We start from the raw sequence: 18,685 nt of genomic DNA on the forward strand, positions 1-18,685 counted from the left end.
GCAGCTGACGATGCTGAATGCGTTGTGTGCTCCACTCTCAGGCGCGTGCATCGGGGGAGCGCGCGGGGTCGTGGTGACCGTGAACCCGGCGGAGGTGACGGTGGCGAGGGGTCAGGCGGCCGAGTTGCCGTGCTCCGTCAGCTCCAACGCGCCCACGCTCAACAACCTCGTCGTGCTGTGGATCGCCAACACGGAGCGCGGGGCAGGGGTGCGTCTGTGCACGTGTGGGTGTGCACGTGTGGGTGTGTGTGTGCACGTGTGGGTGTATGTGTGTGCGTGTGTGTACGTGTGCGCGTGTGGGTGTGAGTGGGTGGGTGTGTGCGTGTGTGCACGTGTGGGTGTGCACGTGTGGGTGTGTGTGTGCACGTGTGGGTGTATGTGTGTGCGTGTGTGTACGTGTGCGCGTGTGGGTGTGAGTGGGTGGGTGTGTGCGTGTGTGCACGTGTGGGTGTGTGTGGGTGTGTGCGTGTGGGTGTGTGCGTGCGGAGCGGTAGTGCAGTGGTTGGCGCGCTGCGCTATGAACCTGGCGACCAACACCAGTGACCATTATTTGAACCGATCCTGGGATTCCCCTCGGTCGACTCAGCCTCAAACGAGTACCTGGTCCGGTTTGTAGTAAACATCGCCACTGGGGAAACAAAGGCGGCTGGGCGTGGTCCTGGCCACCCACCCCCTCGTGTGCCGTTCCGGCCTTCATAGCTGCTACTCGCTAACAGCACTTGCCCCTACAGTCTGTTCAATGCTAAACGGGGGATCGTTGCCTTTGTGTGTGTGCGTGCACGTGTGGGTGTGTGCGTGTGGGTGTGTGCGTGTGTGGGTGTGTGTGTGTGCACGTGTGGGTGTGTGGGTGTGCACGTGTGTGCGCGTGTGCACGTGTGGGTGTGTGCGTGTGGGTATGCGTGTGTGCACGTGTGGGTGTGTGTGGGTGTGTGTGCACGTGTGGGTGTGTGCGCGTGTGGGTGTGCACGTGTGTGTGCACGTGTGGGTGTGTGGGTTTGTGTGTGTGCAAGTGTGGGTGTGTGGGTGTGCACGTGTGTGCGCGTGTGCACGTGTGGGTGTGCACGTGTGGGTGTGTGTGTCTGTGTTGTGCACGTGTGGGTGTGTGCGCGTGTGGATGTGTGGGTGTGCACGTGTGTGTGCACGTGTGGGGTGTGGGTTTGTGTGTGTGCAAGTGTGGGTGTGTGTGTGTGCGCGTGTGGGTGTGTGGGTTTGTGTGTGTGCAAGTGTGGGTGTGTGTGTGTGCGCGTGTGGGTGTGTGTGTGTGTGTGCACGTGTGGGTGTGTGGGTGTGCGCGTGTGTGTGTGTACGTGTGTGTGCGTGTGTACGTGGTGAGTGCCGCGTCGCGCTCACCACACACGCACACTGCGTAACGAACCCCGCCAAAGACCCGTGTCGACACTACCCACCCCAAAGACAAAGATCCCCCGTATAGCCTGCACAGACTGTTGGGGCAAGTGCTGTTAGCGAGCGACACCTATGACGGCCGCAATGGCACACTAGAGGGTGGGTGGTCAGCACCACGCCCGACCGCCTTTGTCTCCCTAGTGGCGATGTTTTTTACACACCGCACCAGGTACTCATTTGAGGCTGAGTCGACCCAGGACCGGTTCACTTGGTGTTGGCCGTGAGCGGGGAATCGAACTCTGAGATAGCCGAGTCCGTAGCGCAGCGTAGCGCTAACGGATACTATGCCGCTCCACCGGCTGTAGGAGGAGGAGCCTGTATGGGCTGTAGGAGGAGGAGGCTGGCGGAGGAGGAGCCTGTAGGAGGCTGTAGGAGGAGGAGCCTCTAGGAGGCTGTAGGAGGAGGAGGCTGTAGGAGGAGGATGCTGTAGGAGGAGGAGCCTCTAGGAGGCTGTAGGAGGAGGAGGCTGTAGGAGCCTGTAGGAGGAGGAGGCTGTGGGAGGAGGAGCCTCTAGGAGGCTGCAGGAGGAGGAGGCTGTAGGAGGAGGAGCCTGTAGGAAGAGGAGCCTGTAGGAGGCTGTAGGAGGAGGAGGCTGTAGGAGGAGGAGCCTGTAGGAGGAGGAGGCTGTAGGAGGAGGAGCCTGTAGGAGGCTGTAGGAGGAAGAGGAGGCTGTAGTAGGAGGGGCCTGTAAAAGGCTGTAGGAGGCTGTAGGAGGAGGAGCCTGTAGGAGGAGGAGGCTGTAGGAGGAGGAGCCTGTAGGAGGCTGTAGGAGGAGGAGGCTGTAGGAGGAGGAGGCTGTAGGAGGAGGAGCCTGTAGGAGGCTGTAGGAGGAGGAGGCTGTAGGAGGAGGAGCCTGTAGGAGGCTGTAGCACGCCTATGTGGCTACGTGGGCTGACGTCCACTCCGAGAACATCGAACATCGAGTACATTAATCATTTGTTCGTCCCCCCCCCACCTACCAACACCTCCCCACCACCTCCCCCCACACAGGAGCAGGTGCTGGGCTTCATGGCTGGCCAGGTGGTGAACGGCTCTGCGAGCTTCGCGGGTCGCGCCGACTTCACCTCGCCGATGCCCGGATCGGCGGTGTCGGTGCGCGTGGAGCGCGCGCGCGAGAGCGACGCGGGCGCCTACACCTGCTCCGTCAACCTGATCGCAGACCCCCCCGGGGGGGTCGGCGTCGTCACCCTCACAGTGCTGGGTGCGGGGCGGCGCGCGGCACCCAAACTGGCCCCCACCTCTCTCCCCCCAACCCCGCCTCTGCCCCCCAACCCCGCCTCTTCCCCCCCCCCACCTCTTCCCCCCCCACCTCTCCCCCCCCACCTCTCTCCCCCCAGCCCCACATCTCTCCTCCCACCTCTCCCCCCCAACCCCGCCTCTTCCCCCCCCCCACCTCGCCCCCAACCCCACTTCTCTCCCCCCCCATCTCTCTCCCCCAACCCCCAACCCCACATCTCTCCCCCCCCACCTCGCCCCCAACCCCACTTCTCTCCCCCCCCATCTCTCTCCCCCAACCCCACATCTCTCCCCCCCCCACCTCGCCCCCAAACCCCACTTCTCTCCCCCCCCCCCCCCCCCCACTGATTAATGACGACTGTTTCTATTTCACCACATAAGGCCCACTTTGAGATGTGCAGCTCTTACAGAAGCGAACTGGCTATCGCAAACATCAGCTTAGCACGTGAAACAGCTTAGCACGTCAAACAGCTGAGCACGTGGAAGTGTACAGCAGCAGCAGCACGAAGACTCTCGACACGCCTGATGTTCATTATAAATGTGGAGGGGGGAAATCAGGGAGAGAGAGAGAGAGACAGACACAATCTTCGCGTATACAGCAGGCGTCGTCAGGGTCGGGATGGAACCCACGACCTCCTGTATACCAGGCGAGGCAGTTCACAGCTCGCCACCAAAGAAGAAGAGCCATGGGTTGTTATTCTTTTATACTTCAAGAGCCGCATCGCACGCGCGCAAAGCTACTTGTACACGAACGCACACACACAGACACAGACGGATACACAGCAGCCAAAGAGCCGCTAAGGGGGGTCAGCCAAAGAGACGTTCAGCCGGGGCCACGCCCCCACCACACGTGACGCTGCGTCACAAAGATAGAAGATCCGCCCCGTACCCCCCTCCATTGTTGTGCGTATGTAGGGCAGTCCACGACTTACGAACGTATTCAGTTCCTGGGGCCGGTTCGCAAGTCGGAACGCAGTAATTCTACTATGTTTAAATGGTCATCCGGTCAGTGTTATAAAATGTGTTACAGTTTATATAAAATGCATTGTTAAACTCGTAAATATTTTTTTTTAATGTTGCACATTTGCATGCGACACTGTTAACAGTCCCGCGGTTCGGACCGCAAGTTGCGAGATCGCGTTCGCGAGTCGGACGGTTAGAGCATGAAGTGCGTTCGTTAGCGCGGACGTTCGTAAGTCGGAAGGTTCCTAAGTCGGAGTCTACCTTGACACCACACGTAGCAAACTGTGCTAATCGGAGGTGCGGGGAAAAGAACGACAAACTAGACACACACACGCACACAAAAAGAGTTCTAAAGAAATGAGTTTCCAACGTAGGTTTCAAAGTGCGTTATTGTAACCCTTTAAACGAGCCCTCTGGGAAGCCACATGCTGATGTTTGTGGGCGGTGCCATGTGACGTTATTAGCGCCCCAAGTGGCGACGTCACTCTTACGCACGAATGCAAAGATCGCCCGTGTAGCCTTCAACGGGGCTGTTGTTGGGGAGAGTGCTGTTAGCGAGCACTTGAGGCCCGTAACAGCAGGAAAAGGCATCGATCCCCCGTTTAGCATTTAACAGAATGTAGGGGCAAGTGCTGCTAGCGAGTGGCAGCTATGAAGGCCGGAACGGCACACGAGGAGGTGGTTTTGGCCAACACCGCACCCGCCCGCCCGCCTTTGTCTCGTAAAGTTCCCCCTCTTACGCACCAGGTACATTACTTTAGGCTGAGTCGACCTAGGCGAGGCGCAGGGCTAGTTGTGATGTTGGTTCACGAGCAGAAGGCGACCTCGGGGCGCGCTAACCGCTGCGCCGCCGCTCCCCGCACACAGGCGCACCACGCAGGTCACCGGTTGCCAATGGATTTCTCTCCCGGCTTCTTGAGTTCTCGCTTAATTTCTTATTTTTGTTCAATGCGACAAGAGTCCGGTACAAGGCACGGACCATAACCAGGGAGGGAGTTGGGGTGAGAGTGAGGGGATACAGAAATTTTGCGGACTGAGCGAGGTCCTAATTCAGTGCTCCTGGGTTTTATGAAAGGCGAGAATAATTGGGCTCACTGCTCCCAATCAGGTAGATGACTGCGAGCGGCAACATAGGTTTTATTGTACGGGGATGGGGGAAGATGAACAAAAGTAACGGGGGGGGGGGAGGTGTAGCGGGTGGGGGGGAGTTCTCACCAAGTTAAATAAATGCCGGCGTTTCAGCGGCGAGATGATCGCCATAACGTTTCTGGCTGCCGCCTGATGAGGCTGGTTGTCTTAAATGCCGGCAAAACGTCACGGATCTCGAAATGTGAACATTGTGAGTTCACTCTCCAACACACAGGCCATGTGCTCAACCGGTGACTAATCGGCACGTTTTATTCAAGGGCCCAAACCTTACTGGTTACCTGCGTCGGGCTGGCGGCGGGTTTAACGACACAGTTATACTTCACGCGATCTAACCTCCCCGAAAAAAACGTCATCACGGATCACTGTAACGAGGTGGCCCCTAAAGCCTCCCTCCGCTCGCTCCTGCCGCCCCACACAGTTCCTCCCGCGACGCCCAGGTGCATCATGGAGGGCGACCCCACGGTGGGGACCAACATCACGCTCACCTGCAGCTCCTCCGAGGGCAACCCCGCGCCCTCCTACCTGTGGACCCGCCTCGAGGCCGCCAGGAAGCTGCCGGCGAACGCCGCGCTGGGTAGGAGCTCGCCGCCTCTCGCGCAGGCTTCTCTGGGACCGGCACGAGGCCGCGTCACTGCCATCGTGCGCCCTTCTGGGCCTTCACAGGTGCTGGACGCTAACAGCGCTCGCCCCGACGGTCTGTTAAAAGGCTACGCTGGGGACCTTTGTCATCTTGTACGCGTGCAGGCCGGAAGGAGGGCACGCTCACCCTGACGAACGTGAGCGCCGACTCAGAGGGCGTCTACTCGTGCACGGCGCGCAACTCCGTGGGCAGCAGCAACTGCACCATCACGCTAGCACTCAGGATCCGTGCGTGCCCGCATGCTCACCGCACCGTCAGTCATCCCAACGCTCCTCCCATCACTCCTCTCCATTAATCATCTCACCACTCCTCTCCATCAATCATCTCACCACTCCTCTCCATCAATCATCTCACCACTCCTCCATCAATCATCTCACCACTCCTCTCCATCAATCATCTCACCACTCCTCTCCATCAATCATCTCACCACTCCATCAATCATCTCACCACTCCAATCATCTCAATACTCCACTCCATCAATGATCTCACCACTCCTCTCCATCAATCATCTCACCGCTCTATCAATCATCTCACCACTCCATCAATCACCTCACCACTCCTCTCCATTAATCATCTCACCACTCCTCCATCAATTATCTCACCACTCCTCTCCCTCAATCATCTCACCACTCCATCAATCACCTCACCACTCCTCTCCATTAATCATCTCACCACTCCTCCATCAATTATCTCACCACTCCATCAATCATCTCACCACTCCATCAATCATCTCACCACTCCACTCCCTCAATCATCTCACAACTCCACTCTATCAATCATCTCACCACTCCACTCCATCAATCATCTCACCACTCTATCAATCATCTCACCACTCATCTCCATCAATCATCTCACCACTCATCTCCATCAAACATCTGACCACTCCACTCCATCAATTATCTCACCACTCTATCAATCATCTCACCACTCCTCCATCAATTATCTCACCACTCCTCCATCAATCATCTCACCACTCATCTCCATCAATCATCTCACCCCTCCACTCCATCAATCATCTCACCACTCCACTCCATCAATCATCTCACCACTCCTCTCCATCAATCATCTCACCACTCCACTCCATCAATCATCTCACCACTCCATTCCATCAATCATCTCACCACTCCACTCCATCAATCATCTCACCACTCCACTCCCTCAATCATCTCACCACTCCACTCCATTAATAATCTCACCACTCCACTCCATCAAGCATCTCACCGCAACGCCACTGATCTCACGACACCACTCCACCAAACATCTCAGCACACCACCAATCACATTACCGTGTGACCTCACTCTCCCGCTGCATCACTGTGCTGTTCTTTCCCCGCACCACCTATGGTTGTGACAGAAGTTCAACGAACTGGACGGTCGCGCGTAATCCACCAGCGTCCTCATGAGGAGCGGGGAGAGAGATCACGGCGCTTTGACGTTGGCGTGGGCCTGGGGGGGGGGGGGTCGCAGCGCTCGGACCGTGACGACGAACCTCCGAGATAAATCAAACAATGGCGGCGTGACAATCCGCTCCCCTCCTCTCGTGCCCACCCTTCCCCTGCAGCGCCGAGCGTGAACGTGGGTCTCGTGGCTGGGGTGCTGGTGGGCTCCCTGCTCGGAGTGGCGCTCGTGCTGCTGCTGCTGGGCTACGCGTGGGCGCGGAGACGTAAAGCGACCGGCAAGGAGGACGAGCTGCCCAACGACATCCGGTCGGTCACGTCGTCGCTATCGCCACCACTGCCGCCATCGCCGCCACAGCCATCGCCACCGCTACTGCCATCACCACCACAGCCATCGCCACCGCTACTGCCACCACTGCCAAAGCCACCGTTACTGCCGTCACCGCCACAGCCATCGCCACCGCTACTGCCACCACCGCCACAGCCATCGCCACCACTGCCGCCATCGCCGCCACAGCCATCGCCACCGCTACTGCCACCACTGCCACAGCTACTGCCATCACCGCCAAAGCCATCGCCACCGCTACTGCTATCACCGACAAAGCCATCGCCACCGCTACTGCCATCACCGACAAAGCCATCTCCACCGCTACTGCCATCACCGCCACAGCTACTGCCATCACCGCCAAAGCCATCGCCGCCGCTACTGCCATCACCGCCACAGCTACTGCCACCACTGCCACAGCCATCGCCACCGCTACTGCCATCACCGCCACAGCCATCGCCACCACTACCGCCACCACCGCTACCGCCATCACCGTCACAGCAACTGCTACCGCCACCACCGCTACCGCCATCACTACCGCCACCACCGCTACTGCCACCGCGACCAACGCTACCACCACTAACCACCACTACCGCCAATTCTGCCACAACCTCCACCATTGCCATAGCCACCACCACCGCTACCACCACCATGGAGCTATGCACTTTAAAATCTAAATTAAGTATTTTTTTTCAGAACTGCTTTTTGTGTTTAGTTTGTTGCCCTTACCCCACACCTCCGATTAGCATGGTTGGCTATCTACAGTTCGAAAGAAGTTCAACATACATACATCATCGCTCAAAGTAGCAGTAGCAGCAGTAGTAGCATCATTGTCATCAGCAAAAGGAAGCACAATCATCATCGTCATCTGCACAATCAAGAATACGGTTTACTCGGTATTCTTGTAAAGGAAAATTGAGTTTGTTTTCATGTCCATACAGCATACAGCCGTTTCAATACGAGCACATTTTTAAAAATATTTTTTTGTGTTTCTCCATCGTGATGGGACTTTGTAGGATAAACTTTGAGATTTATAAGGGCATGGGGTGACCAATAAGCTCTGAATTGGTCTGTAATAAGGTAGGGCACTGATAAGGGGTTGACAAGTGTGCAATCATCATCAGCAGCATCATTGTCACGTGATTATCGTTGCTTTGGTTGTGATCATCATCAGAATCATCATCGACGAGCGCCCAACGGCCGATGATCACCGCCACCGCCACGTGCTGTGACAATGACGCTGCTGCCTCTGCCATCATCATCATCATCATCGTCGCCGACCTCGTTGTTGCCCCCCCCCCCCCAGGATGGACGCGCCTCCCCCGCAGTACGCCGCGTCGGGCAGCAAAACGGGCAGCACCCCCAGGCCCGGCTCGGGCCTCAGCAGTCTGAGCTCGGCGCCGGGGCCCCCGTACAAACACCCGGCCAACGGGGCGGCCGCCCACGGCCCCACGACGCACAGGGCCGGCGGCTCCGACAGACACCACCACCCTCACCACCACCACCCTCACCACCTTCACCAACCTCACCACGCGCACCACCAGCACAATGCGTCGCACGTCGCCGGCGCCAACGGGCACGGCCGCGCGCCGGCGTTCGCCGTGGTGGACGCCGGAGCCCCCTCCGTGGTGACCGCCTCGCTCGTCAACCCGGCGCCGGGCAGCGGTCGCCAGAACGCGTACGGCCAGGTGACGGGCACGCGCGCTGACACACACGCACACACTGACACACAAAGATCCCCCGTATAGCGAGCACCTATGAAGGCCGGAACGGTACACGAGGGGGTGGGTGGCCAGCACCACGCCCGACCGCCTTTGTCTCCCTAGTGGCAATGTTTACTACACACACCGCACCAGGTACTCATTTGAGGCTAAGTCGACCTAGGGGAGGCCCGGGACCGGTTCCGATAATCGTCACTGGTGTTGGCCGTGAGCGGGAATCGAACCCGGGTCGCCAGGTTCATAGCGCAGCGTAGCGCTAACCGCTACACTATCGCTCCCCACCACACTGACACACGCACACTGACACACGCACACTGACACACGCACACTGACACACGCACACTGACACACGCACACTGGCACACGCACACTGACACACGCACACTGACACACGCACACTGGCACACGCACACTGACACACGCACACTGGCACACGCACACTGACACACGCACACTGGCACACGCACACTGACACACGCACACTGGCACACGCACACTGGCACACGCACACTGACACACGCACACTGACACACACACACTGACACACGCACACTGGCACACGCACACTGACACACGCACACTGGCACACGCACACTGACACACGCACACTGACACACGCACACTGACACACGCACACTGGCACACGCACACTGACACACGCACACTGGCACACGCACACTGACACACGCACACTGACACACGCACACTGGCACACGCACACTGACACACGCACACTGACACACACACACTGACACACGCACACTGGCACACGCACACTGACACACGCACACTGGCACACGCACACTGGCACACGCACACTGACACACGCACACTGACACACACACACTGACACACGCACACTGGCACACGCACACTGACACACGCACACTGGCACACGCACACTGACACACGCACACTGACACACGCACACTGACACACGCACACTGACACACGCACACTGGCACACGCACACTGACACACGCACACTGACACACGCACACTGACACACGCACACTGACACACGCACACTGACACACGCACACTGACACACGCACACTGACACACGCACACTGGCACACACACACTGGCACACACACACACTGGCACACACACACTGACACACGCACACTGACACACGCACACTGACACACGCACACTGACACGCGCGCTGACACACGCACACTGACACACGCACACTGACACACACACACTGACACACGCACACTGGCACACGCACACTGACACACACACACTGACACACACACACTGACACACGCACACTGACACACACACACTGACACACACACACACTGGCACACGCACACTGACACACGCACACTGGCACACACACACTGGCACACGCACACTGACACACGCACACTGGCACACGCACACTGACACACGCACACTGACACACGCACACTGGCACACGCACACTGACACACACACACTGACACACACACACTGGCACACGCACACTCGCACACGCACACTGACACACGCACACTGACACACGCACACTGACACACGCGCTGGCGTACGTCGGTGTGCACTGGCGTATGGTTGCAAGCACCGGCAAGACAAAGATCCCCCGTGTAGCCTTAACAGACTGTCGGGGCAAGTGCTGTGAGCGAGCACTCTATGAAGACCGCCTTTGTCTCCCCAGTTGTGATGTTTACACACCGCGCCAGCTACTCAATTTGTGGCTGAGTCGACCTCGGGGAGGCCCAGGACCGGTTCGGATTAATCGTCACCGGCGGATCGAACTCGGGTCGCCGGGCTCGTAGCGCGGCGCGCTCTCACCGCAACTCTACCGCTCTCCACACACACGGGCAGTGGCACACACCGGCACACACTGGCACACTGCCAAAAAAGCCGCAATGAGCGTGACAGGCAGTGTGCACCTGACGCACAGGGAGAGAAAACCCCAAGACCCCAGGGCTTGAACCTCGGGCCTCTCGCTGGTGCCAGCTCAGCGCCTCATTCAGGGCCGTGTTGAATCAACAGCCCGCGACGCCTCGAGCCAGGGCTCGAACCCAGGGCCTCGGCAAGTGCAGGGCGCTTGCCGAGGGCCTGCATCGTGTCTCGTCTCCGTGTCTCGTCTCCGTGTCTCGTCTCCGCCTCGCCCCGCGTGTCGCCGTGGTTTTCACGTGGCCGGGTGTCGTTCCCCCCCCACCACCCCCCCACCACCACCACCACCCTTCACCCCCCCCCACCACCACCCCCCCACCACCACCACCCCCCCCACCACCACCACCCACCACCCCCCCACCAACACCACCCACCACCCCCCCACCACCACCACCCCCCCACCACCACCACCACCCCCCACCACCACCACCCACCACCCCTCCACCACCACCACCCCCCCACCGCCACCACCCACCCAACCCCCCCACCACCCCCCCACCACCCCCCCAACGCCACCACCCACCCAACCCCCCACGTGGTCCCCCCCGCAGAATCCACAGCCAAGCCGCTGCGACGAGGCGGGGGTCCCGTTCGAGCCCCTGGCCAATCAGACGTCTCCGCTGTCGCCAAGCAACGGACCCACCCCATCTCCAATCCCGATGGTACTGGGGCTCAGCCCTTGGTTCGCGTGTCAATGTGCGCTGGGGGGAGCGGTGGCGCAGCGGTTAGCGCGCCGCGCCACTCGCCCCCGGCTACCAGAGTTCGATTCCCGCTCATGGCACACCATCGCCGGTGACGATTATCTGAACCGGTCCCGGGCCTCCCCTAGGTCGGCTCGGCCTCAAATGAGTACCTGGTGCGGTGTGAAAACATCGCCACTGTGGAGAGACAAAGGTGGCACAGGCGTGGTGCTGGCCACCCACACCCTATATAGGCGCTCGTGAACAGCACTTGCCCAGACAGACTATTAAGGCTATATATGGGGGGGGGGATCTCTGTCTTTAAGATAAAAAAATATAAGAAGATGCTTTACCCTTTCTGTCATAAAGGTTCCATAGATATAACTGCTCAACCCGAGCTATTAATACTTTGATAATTGCATTGCCTTTGTACTGTTCGCCTTTTGACGCTCGCTGGTCTAAGCACTCGTGAGACGAGCCCATAAAGAAGGCTGTCTCTGCTGTAGGCCAATCGATTTCAAAGACAATGCGTGAATTATTATCAGAGCGTGTTTGCTTGCATGTTTTTTTTTTGCCACAAGTTCGTGTGGTTGATGCAGACTCGATGCCTTGCAGTAGGTTTGTCTATTTGGTGTTTGGAACATTTCAAGACCTCCTGTTTTATTACCAGAATGAGGTAATAAAAATCCTGGTTCCAAATATTTTTCCTCTCTCTCTCGTAAAATTTTGACGCCGGCAAAAAAAAGACTCCCATCGACATTCTTTGTCTTATTGGTTTCTCAGACTTCGCCGGGGCCGATGGACTTCGGCGTGGGAGTGTCGCCCGTGCCGGCCCGCGCGGTGTCACCGGGCAACCTCGTCCGCATGGGAGGAGTTCCCATCATGGTGCCAGCGCAGAGCCGGGCGGGATCCCTGGTCTAGAGCCGGCCCGGCCAGCCACCGGCTACCACTGCCACTGACATCTCCTAGCCACCGGCTGCTGTGCATCTTCTGCTGACCACCTTCGTGACCCCTCCACCCGTGACCTCCACCCGCCGATCCCCCCCCCCACTCCATCCCTCCCTCCCTCCCTCCCCCGTGCCGACTAGTCCCTGCCGTCGGCCTACTCCTCCTGTTCCGCCAACCCCCATCCCCTCTCCCAAAAACCGCCGCCTTCACCGCGCGCAACTCGAGGATTCGCCGGGGGAGATTTCTTCTGGTCCGCCCGTCGACGACACGGCCGCCGTCGGTGAAGGGACGCGGACAAAACGCCGGCGGAGGGATGCGGTCGCTGAGAATCTCCCCCCAACACCACCACCACCACCACCACCCCGTTTCTTGCCGCGACGACGATCGGCCGCTGGCGACCGCGACCCCGAATCGCCGCCGCGGCGCCCGAGGACAAGGTGACGTTCACGCCGATCGGATCTGAACGGCGGCGGCAACAAGGACACCGCCGGTGCATTTTGCGCCATTCGCCGAAAGGACCACCGCGAAGATGCCTCGCGAAAAGGGAAGCGCTGGGTAATTTTTTGTTTGGGGGGGGGGGGGGGAATCGTCGGCACCGCGCCGGGAACCAGCGCGCCCCTCTTGCCGTCGGTTGGCCCCATCGACGAAGGCCCGGCGGGCACGACCGACGGGGCCGGCGGTGGCGCGGGCCAACCGAGGGGCGACGTCGGAGCCGGTCCCGGCAGAAGCCTCCTTTGCCCACGTGCCGCAAGGGAGCAGCGGCCGGGCGGGGGTTGGTGGGACGCCAGGCGATGGGGGGCCCGCCGATCGTGCGCGCGCCGGAGACTGGGTAACGGACGAGGAGTAGGCCCGCTCCGTCCCGCTCCGGCCCGCTCCGGCCCGCTCCGGCCGTCTCTCTCCGTTACTGCGGTTTTGCTCCCAGCGCCGCGTGGAAACACGAGGCGTGCTGCAGAGGGGCAGTGCGTGCCGGTGTGCGTGCCGGTGTTCCCGCGTCACTCGCTGAGCCCAAACATCCCCCCCCCCACCCTCTACAGCTCTCCCCCCCCCCCAACCACCACCATGATTCGGCTCACCACACGGCTCTCGGTAAGCCCCATGCTTCCATCTGGGCGGCGTGGATGAGTGCCTGGTAGCCCTGATGTCGCTCTAAGCCTCTCGCCCGCCCGCCCGCCCGCCCGCGGAATAGTGATGCACGTGGGGCCACGTGGCACCGTGCCCACGCGTGTTCCTTTAAAATGAGCAACTTTCGCCGGGGTGGGCGAGGTGGTGGGTGGGTGGGCACCTGTGGTCAGATGGCCCCGTGACATTCCCAGATACGTGTTGTTTCTTTTTTTTAGCAGCGTAAGAGGCTTACAGGCACGCAATGCAGCAGATTAAATGTTGGACCGGCCGGAAACAACAACAATAAGAAGAAGAAGGACGGACGGCGGTGTTTTTGTTTACCAGTGGCTCTCGCGTTGAGGACAAAGCGGGAGGCGCCTCCTCCCGTAGCCGATGGTGGAAATTCAACATTTCTATCGTGGGGGGGGGGGGGCACTCTGCCCCCGTACATCAACCGCTGTCAAATGCCCACGAAGCGTTTACTCGTTTTACCGACCCCTCCACACACCCCGAGCGGGATGATGATGACGACGAAGGTGGTGGTGGTGGTGGGATGAGTCAACCACCCACACCACCCACCTCCACCACCCACCCCCACCACCTACCCAACCCCACCCCACCCCTTTCAACCCCACGTCACCAACCCCAACCCCACCCAACCTACCCCACCCACCCCACCCCACCCAAATCACCCCACTCACCCAACCCACCCACCCCAACCCCACCCCACCCACCCTATCCACCCCACCCCCACCATACCCCACTCAACCCACCCACCCCACCAACCCCACCCCACCCAACCCACCCACCCACCCCACCCAACCTACCCAACCCCACCCACCCACCCCACCCCACCCACCCCACCCAACCCACCTTACCCACCCAACCTACCCAACCCCACCCCAACCCACCCAACCACCCACCACCCCTGACAACCACCGCCTCTCCGCCGGCACCCCCAACTGGCACGCCGCAGATGGCAGCGTCGTCGTCGCCTTCTCGCCTGGCTCCACGCGCTGGGACGATTACAAAGCAACAAAAACAACAACACAACAACAACAACAACGGAACGGCGTTCCTGTTGTCACCATCAGCCTACGGGGGGCGGGGGACCCCCCCCCCCGATACAACCCCACTCACCCCCTGCGGACACACAAGAAACATTTCGGGGCGCGGCGCAGCTTTTGAATCGAGCTGGCGAAGTGTCGCCGACTTTCGGGGTGTTTCTGCCACAGCAGAGGGAGTCGTGCCCCCCCCCCCCCCACAAGCCCCCCCCCCCGCTTTATCGCGTTCATGCCGCCGTTGGGTTGCTTGGGGTTTCATTTCTCATTTTGTTTTTGTAACTCGCAACGGCTCACGGGCAAAGGGGGGAGGAGGACGGACGCCCTGCGCGCCTGTGACTGCAATCTCCGCTTCCTTTGGCCCTCCTGGCTGTGTGAGCCACCGAGATGACGGCATGGCGGGTCATCTCCACGCTTCAGACGCCAGTTGCTCCGCTGCCACACACCCCGGGATTACACACCAGGCTTCTGCTAATGCCGTTCGTATTAATCCTCATGAATATGCATGCGCATACGTGTGCGCGCGCGCGCGCGTGTGTGTAGTGTGCCTGTGTGTGTGTGTGTGTGCATGCGTATGGTATGTGTGTGTGTAGTGAGGAGCGGTGGCGCAGTGGTTAGGGCGCTGATGTGCGAACTAACCCCGGCCGCACGAGTTGGATTTCCTGCTCACGGCCAATAACAGCGGTGAATATTTGATCCGCTCCTGGGCTTCCCCTAGGTCGACTCAGCCTTAAGTTCGTACGTACCTGGTGCGGTAAAGCGTCAGTACTGGGGAGACAAAGGCGGCCGTGTGCGGTGTTTGGCCACAACCACCCCCTCGTGTGCGGTGCCGGCCTTCATAGGTGCTCGCTAACGGCACTTGCCCCAACAGACCGTCGAAGGCTATACGGGGCGACCTTTGTCTTTGTGCGTGAGAGTGAGGTCACGGCGTGTTTCGCACCTGGGTTCAATCCCCGACAGTGATCAGTGGGAGGATTTACATCAGCAGGGACCTACATCCTTACCCGCTTCTGGGCCTCCCCTAGGTCGACTTAGCCTTAAATTAAGACCCGGTGAACTGTGTTAAACTTCGCACCGGTGGAGACAAATGTGTGTGCGTTGTGCTGGCCACATCATCTCGTCGTGTGCCTCTGCTGGCCTTAATAGGTGCTCGCAAACAGCACTTGCCCCAACAGTATATATAAGGCAACACATACCTTGTAATGGATATGCAATGTATGTCAGGGCATAGTGTATCATCGCCATCATCATCATCATAGTCGTCAACATCTCGTCATCAACATATCTTTCATTCGTTAAATCATCATTTTTAGGTTGGTTAAAATGTGTACAAGATAGTTAATATTGCTGTGATTGGGTAGGGGAAGTCACCACTGGTTTTCGGCATGGATAGTCTCATCAGTACGCTGTAGCCACAATAAACTATTGTCGCCGGCTGCACAGTGAGAGTACGGGATCTGGTTTCGATGTCGGTGGGTTTCATCAGCAGCGCGCGGCATCGTGAAGCAGCAATGGCATCAGCTAAAGAGCGGCGTCAATGGGCGTCGTTCATTATTGTCCAAGTTCCATCCCTGGTTTTGGGTCAAAGCCTTAGGCCAGTTTCGACCGCTGTGATTGTCATCAGCAGGGTGTGGGTGGGTGTGTGTTGTCCCATTAACCGATGCTACCGGATGACGTGTCCCAAAGTCCAGCGTCACCTCGGTTGAGTGTTATCAGCAGCGCGTCGCCTCTCGATTCCACGTCACCCACTGCCCCCGTGTGAACGGGTCAGATCCTTAAGGCTGGTTTCGCTAGTTCTGCCCCTCGTTAGCAGGGTGTGGCCCCTATTTATGCCACAGCGTTCTGAGCAGCAGCACTGGTGGTGATGCAACCGCGATGATGACCGATGATGATTGTTGAACTTATTTCGCAACGTATGGGGCCATCCGTGCTAATAGGATTATGACGACGACGACGACGAAGACCCCGTAAGCTGGCTTCGTGGTGGCTCTGAGATGTTAACTCCCCCGCCTGGTGTACAGGAGGTCGTGGGTTCTAACCCGACCCTGACGCCTGCTGCTGTATGTTTGGAGTTTGCGGTGTCTCTCTTCCCGTGGTCGCGTGGATTTTGTTTTCTCTCTCTCCAGCTCCTCCAGTTGTCCCCTCCACGTTTACAAACGACATCACGTCTTTTTTTGTTCGAGCATTTTGGCCGCTGTAAATTTCCGCACAATGGTCAAGCCACGTTTGTCGAGCCATCGCTTGTGGCGGCCAGGTCGCTTTTGAACAAAGAGCTACGTAACTCAGCGTTGGCTTTAATTGGTAATATACAAAAACATAAAATGTAATCAGCTCCGTGCAGGGCACCGCGACAGGTTCCTGCATCGCAGTGCCGTGAGCGGCTGGTGGTGGTGGCGGCTTGCGAACGCCCGCTTCGTCTCGCAGCGGATAGACCACGGCTGACGATGACGGGCGCTGACGATGACTGTAGTAGTAGCTACTACATATGTAGTAGTAGCTGCTACTACATATGTAGTAGCAGCTACTACTACTAGCTACTACATATGTAGTAGCAGCTACTACTACATATGTAGTAGCTACTACTACAGTCATCGTCAGCTACTACTACTAGCTACTACATATGTAGCTACTTTTGCTACTAGGAGAATTCGGCACTGGAAACATCCCCCTGTCATCATCCAGCAGTGGTTATGGATCGTGGTTTGTCGATCGTGAATTGAATGAAGAGAGTCGATGTTGTGGAGGTTAGTGGGGGGGGGGAGGGGGGGGTTGGTGGGAGGGGAGGGGAGGGGTGACCCCCCCCCCCCCCACTTTTCTGGGAGCAACACAAAGACAGGAAGGCACTGCTGCATCTCATGCAGGAAGTTTCCCAGCAGACGGCTCACAATTCCCATTGTCCATCACGGGGCTTTTTTTTGTTGTTGTCGTCGTAAAATGTTTTGTAAAGACCGCGCGTGTCCCGTGCGCGCGTGTGTCAATCCGAACCGGTCGTGGGCCACGCCTAGGTCGACTCAGCCTCAAATTGATCGCCTGACTCGGCGCGCAATCATCGCCACACGGGAGACAAAAACGCGGCCGGGTGTGGTGGCCGGCCACCCCACGCCCTCGCGTGCCGTGCCGGCCTTTCATGAGGTGCTCGCTCGTAGCGCTTGCACCCAACATCCTGTGCAGGCTACACGGGGGGGTCTTTGTTGCGGGTGGCATTGTGGGGGGGGGGGCCGTGAGTGTGCTGGTTAGCGCAGCGCTGCGCTCCGAACACGGCATCCGCGAGTTAGATTTTCCGCTCATTGTTTTCTGAACCGGTCCTGGGCCTCCTCTAGGGCGACTCAGCCTCACATGAGTACCTGGTGCGGTGCGTAAACTAGGGGAGACAAAGGCGGCTGGGCGTGGTGTTGGCCACCCACCCCCTCGTGCATTGCTGTGCCAGCCTTCATAGGTGCTCGCTAACAGCACTTGCACCCAACAGACTGTTAAGGCTACACGGGGGATTTTTGTGTTTGTGTGTGCATGTGAATGTGTGTGTGCATGTATGGGAGCGGTGGCGCAGTGGTTAGCGCGCTACGTTCGGAACCCGGGCGATCCTGTGTTAAATTCCCAGCCACGGCGTCTTAACTCGAGTGGCGAGTGATATCCGACGCTGACCAAAGTGGTGAAGTATGGTCAAACACCCCCACACCCCCCCTTCCCCCCACCACGACTGACACGGCATGGGGAAGCCTTCGTCCAGCAGTGGATTGACGAAGGGATGTAAGTTATATTATTATTTTTTATTAATAAATTATTAATTGTATAGGGTGATAATGTCACTTTATCCATGAAAGCCTCACGTGAGTTGCAACGCTCATTTTCAGGAGAGTCTTGCTCTTGGGATACTTGGCCAAAATCTTGACTGAACACCGCATTTTCTACGTGTGTGTGTGTTATATTCTAGGTGTGTGTGTTCTATTCTAGGTGTGTGTGCTATTATAGGTGTGTGTGTGTTCTATTCTACGTGTGTGTGTTATATACTAGGTGTGTGTGTGTGTGTTATATTCTACATGTGTGTTATATTCTAGCTGTGTGTGTGATATATTATAGGTGTGTGTGTGTGTTATATTCTACGTGTGTGTTACAGTGAGGGAAAAAATATTTGATCCCCTACTGATTTTG

At 58.3% G+C, this 18,685-nt stretch overlaps 1 protein-coding gene across 1 annotated transcript in view; it reads left to right on the forward strand.

The window, feature by feature from the left end:
- The window catches only part of LOC116948162 (immunoglobulin superfamily member 11-like), a 72,157-nt gene extending 58,052 nt beyond the window's left edge, over nt 1–14,105 (forward strand). Inside the window, exons 2-9 of the mRNA XM_032964584.2 lie at nt 42–208; nt 2,395–2,605; nt 5,171–5,326; nt 5,497–5,619; nt 6,954–7,098; nt 8,421–8,802; nt 11,298–11,408; nt 12,210–14,105. Coding sequence (XP_032820475.1) covers nt 42–208; nt 2,395–2,605; nt 5,171–5,326; nt 5,497–5,619; nt 6,954–7,098; nt 8,421–8,802; nt 11,298–11,408; nt 12,210–12,347 — 1,433 coding nt within the window. The 3' untranslated portion in view covers nt 12,348–14,105. The remainder of the gene's footprint in view (nt 1–41; nt 209–2,394; nt 2,606–5,170; nt 5,327–5,496; nt 5,620–6,953; nt 7,099–8,420; nt 8,803–11,297; nt 11,409–12,209) is intronic.
- Nucleotides 14,106–18,685: the final 4,580 nt, after the last annotated feature.

Source organism: Petromyzon marinus, chromosome 32 (genome assembly GCF_048934315.1).
Source record: "Petromyzon marinus isolate PM22_M1 ecotype Great Lakes invasive population chromosome 32, UKy_Petmar_22M1.pri1.0, whole genome shotgun sequence".
NCBI lineage: Eukaryota > Metazoa > Chordata > Hyperoartia > Petromyzontiformes > Petromyzontidae > Petromyzon > Petromyzon marinus.